The 16,016-nt window shown below is 42.5% G+C and overlaps 1 protein-coding gene across 6 annotated transcripts in view; it reads right to left on the bottom strand.

Moving 5' to 3' along the window:
- LOC100726185 (kunitz-type protease inhibitor 2) overlaps window positions 1-15,576 on the bottom strand; it is a 39,033-nt gene extending 23,457 nt beyond the window's left edge. For 2 of the 6 annotated variants that reach the window (XM_063252676.1, XM_023564026.2), the window contains exon 1: window positions 15,078-15,576. In XM_063252676.1, coding sequence (XP_063108746.1) covers window positions 15,078-15,198 — 121 coding nt within the window. In that variant the 5' untranslated portion in view covers window positions 15,199-15,576. The remainder of the gene's footprint in view (window positions 1-15,077) is intronic. The other 4 variants (XM_023564028.2, XM_023564025.2, XM_023564027.2 and 1 more) reach the window with 4 other exon arrangements.
- Between the last annotated feature and the right edge of the window lie 440 nt (window positions 15,577-16,016).

Here is a 16,016-nt window from a genome sequence, read left to right as displayed (position 1 = left end):
CACTTCCTCTTGGACACACCAGAAGTCATAAACATCTTCCTGGTTTCTTTCTGTGCAGCCTTCCAAAAGCCCGTTGGTCACATGTCCAAAGCCTCCAAATTGCTAGTGGTACCACTGTCCCCCCTTGCTGGTTCCTTCCCCTGCTCCATTAATGCCGATTGGAATTTCCCTTCCATAGTCACTGTTCCTCTTGCTCCCGCCCTCCTCTTTTTTCTTGCGTTCTTTCTTTTTTTTTTGACAGGGTCTCCCTATACAGTTCAGGCTTTCTCAAGCCAACTTTATATAGCTCACGCTGGTCTCAAACTTGCAATGATCCTCCTGCCTCAGCCTCCCAACTGCTGGGATTACAGGTGTGCACCACCACACCCAGCTTGCACCTTCATCATAGGTTCTGTGGGTCACACAGTCTCTGCCCTGACTATTCTGGCACCACAAGATAAAAGCTGCCTTATACTATGTAAATGAATGCCATGCTATGTACTGATAAATCTTTACTTTAAAAACATAAACAATTCCCGGTACCAAAACATAAATAAAAACATAAAATTTTCATATGTCATGAAATATTTACATTTTTTTCAACCATTAAAAGCTGTAGAAACCATTCATTAGCTAGGGGTGGTGGCGCACATCTATAATCTCAGAATTCTAGATTGTGAGTTTGAGGTCAGCCTGAGCTACAAAGGAAGCCCTTGTCACAAAAACCCAAAATAAACAAACAAACAAAAAACCCTGTATAACTCCGATGCGTGTCATGATGCACATTTGTAATCTCATCTCTCTAGGTAGACTGAGGTAGAAAGATCTCAAATTTAACCCCAGCCTGACCAATTCAGCAAGATTTTGTCACAAAATAATTTTCATCTACCTATTTATCTACCTACCTATTCTAGCTGTTTATCATCTACCTATTCAGTTTTTTGAAACAGTCTCACTGTGTAATTCAGACTGGCCTTGAATTCTCTAGCCCATGCTGACTCAAACTTGCAACAGTCTTCCTACCTCAGCCTCCTAACTGCCGGGATCTCAGGGCTACATCACCACATCTATTTTTTTCAAAAATTTTTCCAAAAATTTTTTTAGCGGTACCAAAGTTCTATTAAAGGTAAGAAAAGAAAAACAGACTCTGCACAGCGAGTTTGAACCAGATAAAAGTAGGAAAAAAAATACACCCTACATAGCATGTGGATGGTGCTAACACACACACTGGCCCAGAATAAAAAATTTTGTAAAAAGGGCTGTGGGTGTAGGCCAGTGAGAAGACCTTAGGTTCAGTCTCTGGTACTACAAAACAAAACTCACACCACAAGGCAGGGCACATTATAAACTGCAGTTTGCAAATCCTTTCTTTAGAGAACATTTCTAAAAACACTGCATTCAGATCTTCTACCACTGACCTGGAAGCCAGCAAGTTTAATATGTGGGGGTCAGAACCCTTAACACAGCCTCTCCAGGCACTGTTCCTAGACAAGAAACCACACCCTGTTCAGGGTTATGCTTTGCACAACCGCACCACTACCCACTGCTAGGCATAACTGATCTTCATCGAGGCCAAGTAAGGCTCTATAGGGGGCAGCCAAAGGGAGATTACTTGCTACAGTAATCCTCAGGCATCTGAAAATCAGGTTTTATACAGGAGGGAAGTAAAAAGGATCCAGATGTGAGGTATGTACATCAATTCTCCATGAATTATTTATTATGTATTACAAACATATGCTAAGGTACTTTTAATTTGAAAACCATATTTGATACAGAAAAACAAGATAGGTTACAGCTCTCCCTAGTATAAAAACAAAAACAAACAAAAAAACAACTCTTACATAGTTCTGGGCTTGATGGTGCCTACCTGTAATCCCAGCACTGGGGAGGCTGAGGCAGGAGGATCACTGCAAGTTTGAGACCAGCCTGGACTACAAGGTGAGCTCAAGACCAACTTGAACTGCATAGCAAGACCCTGTCTCACTCAAAAAAACAAAAAGAGTCCCAAGAATTACACAGAAGGTGGCATACACCTATAATCCCAGCAACTCTGAGAGGCTCAGGCAGGAAGACTGCAAATTCAAGCCTTAGATAGGGCAATTTAGTGACTCAGTAAGACCCTCTATCTCAATTTTTTAAAAAATAAAATGGGCTGGAGACTTAGTTCAGTGTTGCAGAGCCTAGGCAAGCATGAGGTCTTAAGTTTAATGAGTTCAATTCCCCATACCTTCCAAACAAAACAAAAACAAAAAACCAGCGGTAATACTACATCCACAAAGGCTTGGTATTCACAGACATAACAGCCAAAAACTTACTGTTTAGACATCTTGTTTATGATGGCTAGATAACTTAAGAAATCTACACAAGACAATATTATGAGCTGTTAAGAATAGGCAAATATCTGGTACCGATAAAAAGGAAAAAGACAAAAAAAAAGAATAGGCAAATATGTATGTTGTTATAGAAAAATGTGTAAGGCTAATGGGAGAAAAAAGCAAAACAAGACAAACAAACAAAACCTTTCAGAATGAAATGATGTTCTCAGTAGTTAGCCTCAGATACACAACAGTTTAAACAGGGACCATGCAGGGTAAGCTGGGACCACTGGTGATAGGAACTTATGTATGAGGGCTGGGGATTTAACTCAGCAGCATAAGTGCCTGCCTTGTAAGCAGGCAGTTGTGAGTTCGATCCCTGGTACTGATAAAAAGGAAAAAGACAAAAAAAAAAAAAAAAGGAACTTATGTATGCTCCAGGAGTAGAAGTTATAGTACTAGGCATTTAACAGAACATAGGGCCTTTGCACTGAGCTCTTTTTTAAATTATTATTTATTTTGAGACAGGGTCTTGCTAAATTGACCTGGCCAGGCCCAGACTTGCAATCCTCCTGAGTCACCCTTCCAGAGTCCTGGAATTATATGTATATGCCCCTTATCTGGCTATAAGACTTACTTGACTAGGAAAAAAAATTCACAAAGATAAAATATTGTAATTATACTCAATATCGTAAAAGACTATAAAGCAGTAAGATAGGAAATGCTCATAGCAAGAATTATGGTGCATGCCTGTAATCCCAGAACTGTAATCCCAAGAGTTTGACACCAGCCTGGGCTAAACAGTGAGCCCAAGGCAAGTCTCCAAAGGTATTATTATTATTATTTTATTATTATCATGATTTTGCTTTGCTTTGTTTTTGAGATGGGTTATTACATAATCCAGACTGGCCCTGAATTCCCAGTACCACTAAAATAAACAATAAAATTTGAAAATGCAGAATTTAGAGGCTTCAAAAATAAGTCAAGCCAAGTGTGGTGGTTACTCTGAGAAGTAGAGGGAGGAGGATTCCAAGTCTGACTCAGTCACCTTAGAAGACTATCAAAACAAAATACCAAAATCAAAAGAAAAACAAGGCTTCAGGTCTAGCTTTCTAAGTCTAAGTTCAATTCCCAGTACTAACTTAGCATTCCAGAGGCTGAGGCAGGAGGATCACAAATTTGGGACCATCCTGGGCTACATAGTGAGATTCTGCCTCAAAAAAGCAAAAGAGGTAGGAGATGAGAATGATTGGGAATCAAGACAAACATGGTGACTGAGAAGGAAAAGCAAGGGATCTGGAAAGCCAAAAGTCCCACCTGGGATACAACAGGCTGTGCAGCCGACCTAAGCATTGCCCTGCACTCAGTTTTCCTGCCTCGTGACCATCTGCAATGCCTCCAGCAACCTGGTGGAAGTCTGAAAGGAAAGGACCAAATTGGTGCTGGGTGACATTATTGTACACCCTGAGGAGAGAGGTTAGAGACAGAAAACCTAAGGGAGGAACTGGGGAAAATAAGAAAAACCATGCTTTGGTTATCCACCTGGATTTCAACCATCATTTCCTTATGGAATGCTGAGAAATTTTGTGTGAATGAAAAGGCAGTGAAGTAACCCAGGAGGTGCTCAAGGCTGTTTTTGTTCATTTTTGTTTTTGACACAGCCATATTTGTCCAGGCTGACCTTAAAACTCCTGAGCTCAAGTGCTAAAGTGATCTTCCAATCTTGTCCTCCCAAAGTTCTGTTTTTGCTTCTTTGTTTGTCTTTTTGAGACAGGGTTTCACTATACAGTTCAGCCTGGCCTTGAACTCACTTTGTAGCCCAGAACTCACAATGATCCTCCTGTCTCAGCCTCCCCACGGCTGGGATTACAGGTATGTGCCACCATGCCTGGTCTGATTTATAATCAGTCATACCTCATGGCAGTCTAAAAACTCACCTGTTTTGGTTAGATGGACAGCTTGTACATATTTCAGTGCTTCTGTTTCTAGCACAGAAAGCTATAAACTATGTACCTATCTCTAGGTTAGGGTGTCTGGAAAGTATCATTATTGGGACAAGAAACTCAGAAACTTTAAAATAATCTCTTGGTGTTTATGAACAAAGAACATTTGTAATGACAAACTCAACTTAATTTATAAGGCCATAAAATCTTCGTGTTGTAGATACAAAATTGTGACGTTAGGTATAAAGTACATACATATAAAAGTTTCCATTTCATAAACTATCATCACAATATAAACCATCATACCTACTCACTGTCAATTCACATTCATTAGTGAAACAGGACTATCAAATCTACTGTGATCAAAAAAAAAAAATCTACTGGGATCAAAGTCCATCATCAAACCCAGCAGCCTGCTGGAATGACTCAGAAGGAAATAACCTGGTACCACCAATTCTATAGAACCACTGCTGTTAATTCATGTTCAGGGGTTCTTACTCTTTTGCCAACCAAGGACTATTTTCTGAAACTGAAAAAAGCTAATGATCCTTTGACCAGTTTCCTCAAATTTTATCATCAGCCTCCTAACGAGCCTCTTTAGACATATTTTTCTTAATTGTATTCTAAAATTTTAATATCATAAACTGTGTATCTACTTAAGGTGACTTCTGAAAGGTAACACTATTATAATAGCTAGTATATTTTTTCACCTTTCCAAGAAGATTCTCTAAACTCCAAATCACAGACCCTAAATTACACAGGAACAAAATAATTACATACAAATTTAAGGACCTCAAATTAAGGAACTTCTGGAGTCACACTGAGGCTAGGTGTAGTGTTGCTGGCCTATAATCAAAACACTTTGAGGCTGGGTACAAGAACCACAAGGTCAAGCTCAGTCTGGGTAACTTAGTGGCTTAGAGACCCAGTCAAAATAAAAATAAATATGCCTGGGGCTAAAAAAAAAAAAAAGATGCCTGCCGCTATAGCTCAGTGTGAAGGCCCTGGGTTCAATCCCCAGTCCCTCCTACACACAAAAAATAATAATAGAAAGTGAGGAGAGGAAAACAAAGGGGAGAGAAAAAAGGAAGAAAAAGGAAAAAGAAATCAATTGCTGTGCAGGCAGGGGCTGTAGTTTAGTGATAGAGAGCTTGCCAAGCAAGCATAGGAGGCTCGGACTCCATTCCAGCACCTGGGGCTGGAGCAGTAACTGTGATATATGTCTTAAACACCGTGAAGCAATATCTAAATTCTAAAACTCCTTTCAAGCTGCTGGACTGGTGCACACAGGCTGAGGTGGGAGGGTCACTTGAGCCCAGGAGTTAAAGAACCAGCCTAGGCAACATAAGGAGATCCTGTTGCAATCACTCACTCAATCAATCAATCTTTTTTTTTAAAGGTAGAAAAGATGGATATGATGGTGCATGCCTGCAATCCTAGTATGCAGCAGGCTGAAGAAGAGAATTTCAAATGAATTCAAGGTCAGCCTGGACTACAGGGCAAGACACTGTCTCAAATAACCTCCCCCCCCAAAAAAGGTGGAAAAATGGCTTAAAATAATGAAAAATGAATTGCAGATAAACTTCAAAGTAGTTAAACTCCAAAGTTCCTGGTTCTGGGCAATAAAGTTAAAGCACTTCTTCATGGGAAGTTCTTGTTGGATGTGCTGGCACATACCTGCAATCCTAGCACTTGGGAGGCTGAGGCAGGATTGCTGTGAGTACGAGGCCAGCCTGGGCTACACTGTGAGATCCTGTTTCAAAAAATTAAAACCAAAACAAAACAAAAATATAGGAAACTCTCAAAAAGATCTTGTTAGAACAAATTCTGAGATTTAACTGACCTTAATAGATAGCAAGAGGTTAATTTTAATTAATACAGGTCTCAATTTAACTTGGTCTTGAATATCCAGCATACTATCCAACAGAAAAGTAAAATCAAAGATATGTATTTTAAAAGTCAGCTGGGGATATAGCTCAGTGGCACAGTGCCTCCCTGGCAAGGGTGAGGTCATGAGTTTAATTCCCAGTACCAAGAAAAAAAAAGGATTCACAAAAAAAAAAAAAAAAAAAAAAAAAAAAAAGACAAAAAAGAGAAAAAAAAGTATTTTAAAAAGTCATAATAAGTTAGGTATAGGAAGAAGCAACAATCTTTAACCTCTACTGGCAGTTTCCAACTATCCTGCTAACAACTGCTATGGGCAATTAAGAATAAACTACAATAATATCTGTAAAATATCCTAACTGCTGCTATTACAAAAACAAAAAGGGGGATATATTGGAGACCAGAAATTCACAATGGCTAATTTTGCACACTTCCTTCCCTAAGGAATAAATGGAGGTTTGGGATTACGGTATCACCCCTTTGAGATTTCCCATTAACTCTTGGGATGGGCCTCTCCCAACCACTAAGAATAAACTAAAAGTATTAAAATACACAAACACTCCAGAGCAAGATCCTTCTAGCAGGTTATCTCTGCCCTCTTGAGACATCCCTCTCTGAATCTTCTGCTAGCTCCTCCTATCACTGCATACAGCCAATAAATAGTGGCTGATTTGGGGTATTTGGGTCTTTGCCCATCCTGAGGCACTGACCTCCCAGCCCCTCATCATGCATTACTCTAAAAAAAAAAAAAAAAATCTTGTCAGAAACAACTTGGCTTTTTTTGTTTATTTAGTTGTTTTTGGAGACAAGTTCTTGTTTTGTATTGTAGTTCAGGCTGGCCTCGAGCTTGTGGTGATCCTCCTGCCTCAGCCTTCCAGGTGGTGGGACTGCAGACATGTGCTATACCATACCTGACAACAGCATATAAAACCTTACTTATGATCAGGATCGCACCATTCCATAATGCACACGCCTATGCTTCCTGGGTCATTCCTAAACTCTTCATTAGTCTGTCTGTGCTCAGAGGACCAAGCCCTCATGGGATTAATGAAGACTTCAGTGTGACCCCTGCAGGACCTCCCCACTCCTGCATGAATCATATATTACTCATCCCTTATCTGGCCTCCCCTGTTGACTCGCAAACAAAGGCTTGGCTGCCTTGCTAACCACCTTAACACAAGAGATGACTCAGACCACAGGTAACAATGAGAAATGGGGGGAGAGTGAAAGAGAATGATTTTGCTTTCTCTACCCTAGGCTGAAAAAAAGTACTGAGCTAGACAAAGGACAAAGGCCTCTCTGATGAAGGGGACTCCTTCCCTCAGTGGCCCTCAAGGGACAGTCTTTCTCAGCCCATAGAGACTCTTAACACTAAGCCCCCAAAGCTTATGTTTTTAGCACTAAGCCCACTGTGTCTTCTAGTTCTCAAAGTTCATCACCAGATACATTTGTCCATTCCTGTTTTGACCTTGTCTTCTTCTCATCCCAAGGGAAGGCCAGGGAGAGGGTGTGTCTGCTCTAGGAGACTCAAAAAAGAAATGGTGCCTGGCATCTAGTAGGTGCTCAATTATTTTTATTGACTAAATCAATAAATAACCATTTTGAACTGCCTTGCCAGCAAGCAGAACAAGCATCTCTACTATGAAGGACAAAAATTACGTTAAGATACTACCTTGGAGAAGCCCCAGCTGATCTCCAACTAACTCCAGCAACACTTGTGCTCTCAACTGTCATCTTACCTTTGACCTAGGTCACAGCTATCCACAGGAGTGACAACAGCTAACCACATGCTAAATGGAAATTTGTTGGAAAGCCTGCCTTGTAATTAAGGGGATGGGGAAACAGTAATTAAATCAAGAGGTTAATGGAAATTGAAGATTGTTTCAAAGTGCAGTGGAGTCCCTGGAATGAATGTGGTCATGCTTGGCTTCAGTGGAAATTCCCAACTATCAACAGGGAACTAGTCAAGTAAACATAACACAAGCACTGATGCCCAAGGGCTGGCAAAAAGTTACGAGGGGAGGGGACATCGGAGAAGTTACTGGCAGCAGGCACTCCACTTCACTGAATGCTCCTAAAGGAACTTCCAAGGTTCTACTCCAAACAAGAAGTAAGTAATCTGCCTCATGTTGAACAAAATTATGTGTTTCACAATCCCCCAAACACCAGGATTTATCTCCTGGTAAGAGACATAGAGAGGAAAAAAAAAAATTATACATATATACAGCCTCCTGATGAAGAGTATTTCCTGCCCTGCTCACTGTACTGCACAGCTCAGAAGAGCTGTTGGGTGTTATCCACCCCTTTTTAGTACTAAATGGAGCATATTCTTTTTTTTTTTTTTTTCCTTTTTATCAGTACCAGGGATCGAACTCAGGACTGCCTGCTTGGAAGGCAGGCGCTTATGCCGCTGAGCTAAATCCCCAGCCCCTATTTTTTTAAAATTTTATTTAAAGAGAAAAAAAGGCATAACAGAAAAAAAGGCACAAATAATAACAGAATTTCAAAAAAAACCACTACTCTCATCTTAGAAATAGTTGTTCAAGTTACAAAATTAAATCATACAAAGTAGACATTCAAACAGTGAGACTGCAAACTGTTCTGTTCAATGATCCAACAGAAACTTAGTAATATAGTTATCTAATACATTTAAACATACATACAGTTATATTCTTTAGAGCACTTTCTTTCCGTCTCTTTTTTACAATAGCACCACACATCTTGGGTTTTATTACTCCTATAGTTCGTATTATTTTTATACTAGAGACACAATGTGATATTTATAATTTTTTTTTTTTTTGTCTTTTTCGTCTTTATCGGTACCAGGGATCCAACTCTTGACTGCCTGCTTGCAAGGCAGGCACTTATGCCGCTGAGCTAAATCCCCAGCCCCTATAAATATAATTCATATTTCATTTATGAGGATAGTCTCAAATTGCCTCCACTTACCTATGAAGGCCCCAATATCATCCTTTTTATAGCTGAGTAATATTCCATTGTAGAAAAATACACATCTTTTTCATGTACTCTGCAGTTGATGGGTATTTTGGTTGTTTCAACCCTTCCCTCTTACGGCCACACCTTGACCTTGTCTCAGTAACAACAGCCTCTTTGGATCCTCAATTTCCTTACCTCCACTCACTACCCACTATATCCTATCTTCCTACTTCACTCCCTCCAGAATCTCAACTTTAACAACCTGTTGGCCCTATCACCTTTCCACTGACCCTCAGCCCCCTCACAAAGATTCAATTCCATGAGCAGCTATTCTTTATAATCCCTCCCCTGTACACATTCCCCTCTGTCCCTTTCCACATACATACCAGGCAACACCTGTGCAGCTGCATGTGCCAGGAGGAACACCTCACTCTTGGCAGATGACCTTGCCTTGTGAGAAAAGCAATGCACTGGGGGTGGGGGGACTCAAAATCTAAAGTGCCTCCTGTCTCAGATTAAGCTGTTCAAGCTTTCAAACAAATAGCACTTCAGATAAGAGAGGGTAGTAGTTCACTCAACCAGCCAGGATTTTTTCTGAAAGGTCGGTAGGTCCAATGAGCCACAGCAGAATGGTGGGGGGCGGGGGGCACTGTGAACAAAGAAGGTTCTGCAGTCAGTCCTGGCTTTGTCAATTACTCTAATGTGACCTTCAACAAGGTCTGTGGTGTCACCACCACACCAAGTTGTTCCTAAGATTAAAGGCTGTGACTTTCGGGAGAACATGGCAAATAGATAGATAGCAGCAGCTTCGGAGGCTGAGAAACCGCACTTAAAATTCAGGAATGGTGCTGGGCGAGAAATCCTAAGTAAGGGGAGATATACTTTGCCGACCCAGGAACCAACTAAACTAAAAGAAACCAACTGGAAAGGCAATCCCGTTATATAACAGGATATAACAGGAACAGATAAGGTCTCAGCATGGAAACTGGACCCCGAGCCACTGGAAGCTGTGATTTGAATTTCCTACAGCCGCTGCTGTGTCCCAATCAGCATGGCAAGGAGAGAGGCGCGAAAGCTCTGAGAGTGGGAAGCGGTAAATGGAGTTGAGAGTGGGACTGGCTGGGAGCCCTGCATCGACCTGTGGTGAGTGAGCGGATCGGGGACCCTCCCATAGAGTAGGAGGCTACAGTAAAGGCCATACTGGGACCCGGCGGGCTGGCCGGGACAGGATGCTGCAGTGACTTCAGTCACATATTCCCCTCTCAAGCAGGATTAGTGGGGAGTGCCTGGCCTGCGTGATGCCAGTGACTAAGACCCAGTAGGCTAGCCCAAACCAGGTCCCAGCGCCTAGAGGTGCACCCTAGCAGTGAAGCCCTCAGTAGGTTGACCTGGAAGGGCAGGCCCAGCATAGGCTGCCTAGGTCTGTGTCTCCCTAGTATACTGCAGTGGGCAGGAACACCTAGCCGGCGCAATTCAAACAAACTGTAACCAACAAAGAAAGAAACTGGGCCTCCTATATACGCTTGTATAAAAGGAACAAAAAATATGGGAAGAGGGAGCAACAAGAAAGGGTCCTCGGCCCCCAATCTCGAGAAACATGCAATATCAGACACGGCACCAATAGACATAAAAGCGCTATCTCCAGAGCCTCATAGACGAGCTCAGGAATGAAGTTATTAATGACCTAAAGCAAGATATAAGTAGAATAGTTAGAGAAATGCTAAGCACCACCCAAGAAAAAAACAGATGGTGTGGGGCTAGAGATTTAGCTCAGTGGCATAAGCACCTGCCTTGTAAGCAGGCAGTCGTGAGTTTGATCCCCGGTACCAATAAAAAGGAAAAACACAAAAAAGAAAAAAAAAAGCAGATGGTGGAATGAAAGAACAGAAAAAAAGGGGAGAATTGTTTGACGGAGAAAATAGAGAAAACATAGAATATGTGAAACAGGTTCAAAGAGATTACCAGGAAACTAAAAACTCTATCAAAAACTGGCATAACAGCTTGAAAGAAACTAAGGATAGATTATCTGAACTGGAGGGCAGATTTGTAATATGGAAGCATGAAATGAAAAACTTCTTAAAAATAACAAAAAAACAAACAGCAAGAATACAAAGGCTAGAAGATGATAAGAGGATCCATAACTTAAAAATTAAGAACATAAAAGAAGTAGGGGGAGCTGGGGATTTAGCTCAGTGGCATAAGCACCTGCCTTGCAAGTAAGCGGTTATGAGTTTGATCCCCGTACCGATAAAAAGTTAAAAAAAAAGAAGTAGGGACACAAACAAATGGACTACAAAAGCTATTCACAGAAATAATCCAAGAGAATTTCCCTAATTTAGCAAATGGTAAAGATACTCAGATGTATGAGGCATACAAGACCCCAGCCATCTACAACCCAACAGAGCTAACCTAGGCATATAATAATCAAAATTCCAGAAATCCAATATAAGAACAGAATATTAAAAGCTGTCAGAGACAAGAAAGAGATCACTTACAAGGGAACACCCATGAGAATTACAGCAGACTTCTCGGCACAAACCATCAAATCACAAAGAGCATGGGGGGAAATAATTCAAGCTTTGAAAGATAATAACTTCCAGTCAAGATTGATATATCCTGTACAACTGTCCCTAGAAATTGATGGAAAAATAAGGTGCTTCCAGGATAAAGAGGAACTAGGAGAATTTGCAACCACCAACTCAACTCTACAGAGAATACTGCAGGATATTCTAAAAAAGGAAAATACCAAGATTCCAGAAATAGTGGCAGAGAGGCCACAATGAATGGAGCAGAAAGCAAAATGAAGAAGACAAACTGACAACAAACGACAGAAAAAGAGCTCCACAGAAATGAGGCAGAGAAGATCAGATGGTAGGAACAGCTATTTTGGAGAAAACAAGACATCATAATAGCTAGTGCTGACTTAGTATCATCTTGTTTTGAAGTCCCATCAAACTTGTATTCTTCTGTCTCCATCAGTCTTAAAAGGTTGTATCTTATTGGATTTTATTATATATGATAATATAAGTAAAAAACTTTTATAGACAAGGAGATTATACAGAAACCATTGTTCATTTTCTGTTAATTGGTTCCGAGACACTATGGTAACTATTTTTATGTCAGGATATCTTGTGGTGAAACACTATTTTGCTTAAATGGTTATGTTTTGACCTGCACTGTTCTGTTGTTATGCCCTCTTTTATCTCAATCCCTTTTTTAAAAATTTACTTTTTTCTTTTTGTCTTTTTAATTAAGGAAAAAATAAATAAAAAATAGCAGGATACATTATAGTAACCTACTTTGATTTCCTATTAATTTGATGTGAAATCCTGTATTGCCCTCACCATCTTGTTTTAACTGATTTTCCCCTATTCTGCTTTGCTTGATAGTACCAAGTTCGAAAGTATAAGCAAAACTGTGAAGACAGGGCTGGGGATTTAGCTCATCGGCATAAGCGTCTGCCTTGCAAGTAGGCAGTCGTGAGTTCGATTCCCAGTACCGATAAAAAGGAAAAAGACAAAAAAAAAACCTGTGAAGACAATAAGATTCATTCTGACACTCATTCCGGTTGACTATTATCTTCTTTTAAAGTCCTGTTATGTCTCCAATGCTTTGGTTTTATTCTTTACTGTTTTGTTCAATTTTATTATAACTGGCAATTCTTAAAATAGCAAGAGGCAGTATGGTAACCATTGTTGATCACCTTGTATTTTGTTTTTACATTATTATGTCCATCCTTTTGATTTGACTGACTGTTGATATATTGCATTTGGTTTTACTCTCTTCAAAAAAAGTAGTAAGAACTGTGGGAGTAATAAAACCCAAAATGGGGGACTGGGGATTTAGCTCAGTGGCATAAGTGCCTGCCTTGTAAACAGGCAGTCGTGAGTTCGATCCCCGGTACCGATAAAAAGGGAAAAGACAAAAAAAAAAAAAAAAAACCCAAAATGTGTAATTATCATTGTACAAAAGAAAAGAAAGTGTTCTAAAGGTTATAACTGGGGAGGGCTGGGGATTTGGCTCCGCGGCATAAGTGCCTGACTTGTAAGCAGACAGTCGTGAGTTCAATCCCCGGTACAGATAAAAAGCAAAAAGACAAAAAAAAAAAAAAGTTATAACTGGGGCTGGGGATTTAGCTCAGTGGCATAAGCACCTGCCTTGCAAACAGGCGGTCATGAGTTTGATCCCCGGTACTGGTAAAAAGAGAAAAATAAAAAAATAAAGGTTATAACTGTATATATGTTTAAGTGTATAAGATAGATAACCATATTACTGAGTTTTTTTGGATCATTGAACAAAACTGTTTGCATTCTCACTGTTTGAAAGTCCACTTTATATTCTTCAATTTTGTAACTTGAACAACTATTTCTAAGATGAGAATATGTAATCTATTAACCAGTGATTTCTGTTTATTTTTTAAATTTTGTATTACTTGTACCCTTTTTCTGTTTTTTTCTTTTTCTCCTTAAATAAAGAAAAAAAGATTAAAGGCTGTATTTGGGCTCCGAGTAAACTGTTACCAGATATAGTCAAAGGCCAGGCAACTATCCTGACATAAATGACTTCATCAGGTTAAGCACAGAAGGGCTGGCAACTCTGGTTCAATTCTTGCAGTCCTGGTTCCAGATTCTCTGGAGCTAAGCCTTTCCCCATTGACATCCCCAACAAATCATCCTCCCCACCCCCTCAGGCACAGGCAATTAACCATTCTCCAGAAGTTCCCACAGGGGATGACCGGGCACATCCTTCCTGCTTTCTCTCTTTTTCATCCAATATGCTGGCCCATAAAGCCCTTGGCCACCTCGCTCCTGCCCACTTTTTCCACCTCCCATTTTTCCTTCCCTCACTTTCTACTCCAGTCCTGGGCAATCTGTCTTCCTTGAACACAACCACACCTGTTCCGGCCTCAAGGCTTTCTTACTCCCTTACCTCCAACTGGATACTGGTCCCCCAGTGTCTTTGTGTAGCTGCTGCTCCTCACTCTTCATGTTAGGGTTCTCACGTTACCCTCCCCAGAGAGGTCTCCTGACCACCTCAATTAAGCAGCCCCCATCATCTTCCATCACCCTGCTTCTATACTTTGCCCAGTTTATTTACCTCTTAGTCATTTAATTATGTGCTCTTTGTTTAAAAGTCCATTTAACTGCCACTCCCAATAGAATATAAACTCTATGAATGCAGGAACTTGACTTGTCTGAGTCAACTGTTATCACCAGCGCCAGTACAGCCCCTGACATACAGCAGACACTACTCCTGAATCAATGAAGTTTTCTTTCAAGGGAGCTCTCTTCAAATCCCTCTGGTGTTTGTCTAAAGCAGGTAATCCCAGCTGGGTGGGTGGCCTATGCCTGTAATTACAGCACTTGGGAAGCTGAGGCAAGAGGATCCAGAGTTCAAGGCCGCCGGGGCTACTTAGTGAGTTCAAGACCAGCATGAACTACATAACAAAATCCTGTCTCAAAAATCAGAATAAGCAAAACGAAGCCAATCCCAGACGCTGGGTGTCAACACTTTCACACCAAGGCATGCTCATCTTGCACCCATCCCCTTTCTTTTCCTTCCTCTGAACACCAACTAAATTAGAAAGGTTTCTCTGGGAACTGGTGCCCAATACCCTAGGCAGGGAAAAAGGGGCTTCTTTACTGAGGCCTAATGTGCCACCAAGCCACACCCACTGGGGCCTGGCCTCGCTGGGCTTTCTTCGGTCAAGTAACTTTCCACTGCCAGGAAGAGTGCGCAGTTAAGTTCCTCTCCCCTCTCCTGCCACAGTTCTCGACACTCGTTCTCGACGAACACGGCTCCTCTGCTCTCTCCCCCTGGGAAACATTCCTAACCCTTGCTCCTGCGCCCGCTGCTCATTCCCGAGGACCCCAAATCTCACTCAACGCTCAATTCCCACAGGCCCTAACCATCACCAGATCGTCCCCAATGGCCCCTCGCGACTCTCCCGCTCAGACTCACTTGACACCCCCCACATCCTGCCCCTCCCGGCCTCCACTATCCAGTATTCCTTGGATACCTGCCGGGCCCTCACCGTGGATGCGACGATTTCCGGCGGTGGCCTCGGCCCCGGAAAAGAGCAACGACGCCAGCAGAACGAGGAGCGCCTGGCCGCGCCACTGTCCACACAACTGCGCCATGACTGGCCCCACCGGACGCGCCGGCTAGGAAGCCGGGAGCCACCAGCCGTTGGGGTCTCGCGATCAGGTGCGGGAAGACCCTGGCTGCGCAGGCGTGCTGGAGGCCGGCGAGTTCAGGTGCTGGAAGCCCGCGAGGGTCCGCGCGGTGCCCAAGCCCCCGGAAGGCCCTTCTCCGACCTCTGGGGTGCGGACACCCCTTCTCCGCTCGAGGATTCAGGCTGCACCTACGCACCCCTCAATCCCAGAGGACACCCAGAGCCTCGCCCCCGGCTTACAGCCGCGCCACACCTCCCAGTGCTCAGGGGTCGCCTGAGCCAATGGCGGACGCTCGGAAGCAGCTCGAAGGTGGCAGTCAAGCGGAGGGGCGGGGCGCACCTGGCGGGGCGGGGCGTTCAGGGCGCAGGCGCAGAGGGCGGACACCTGAAGGTCGCTTCCCCGCCCATGGCGCACCTGGGCCCACCCCCACGGCGGGAAGGGGCGGGGTTTGCGTTGATCCGGTGCAGGCGCTGGCGAGTCGTGGGGTGAAGTTCCTGCCACCTTGTAAGGGATTTTAGAGACGATGTCTGAGTACCTTCGGACTTTGCTGGGCCTTGGTGTACGAGACATGTTTCTTAGAAACCTGTGACTTTCTGCCTGCCAGCCTTTCGTTGAAGGCAAGGGATTTATTCCTTCCCGAATTCAGCGTTCATTGAGCCCTTGCACTGTGACGCAATGCTGGAGACCTGGTGACGATGACACCGGACTAGACTGTATCATCAGACAGGCGAGACCCGGAGTGATTAGAGCTGCAATGAGGAAAGCCTAAGGTTGAGTAATCA

The sequence above is a fragment of the Cavia porcellus genome, unplaced genomic scaffold, assembly GCF_034190915.1.
Source record: "Cavia porcellus strain 051 isolate PalLab524CR breed Dunkin Hartley unplaced genomic scaffold, mCavPor4.1 scaffold_7, whole genome shotgun sequence".
NCBI classification, from domain to species: Eukaryota; Metazoa; Chordata; class Mammalia; order Rodentia; family Caviidae; genus Cavia; species Cavia porcellus.
This window is presented reverse-complemented; position numbering and strand designations above follow the sequence as displayed.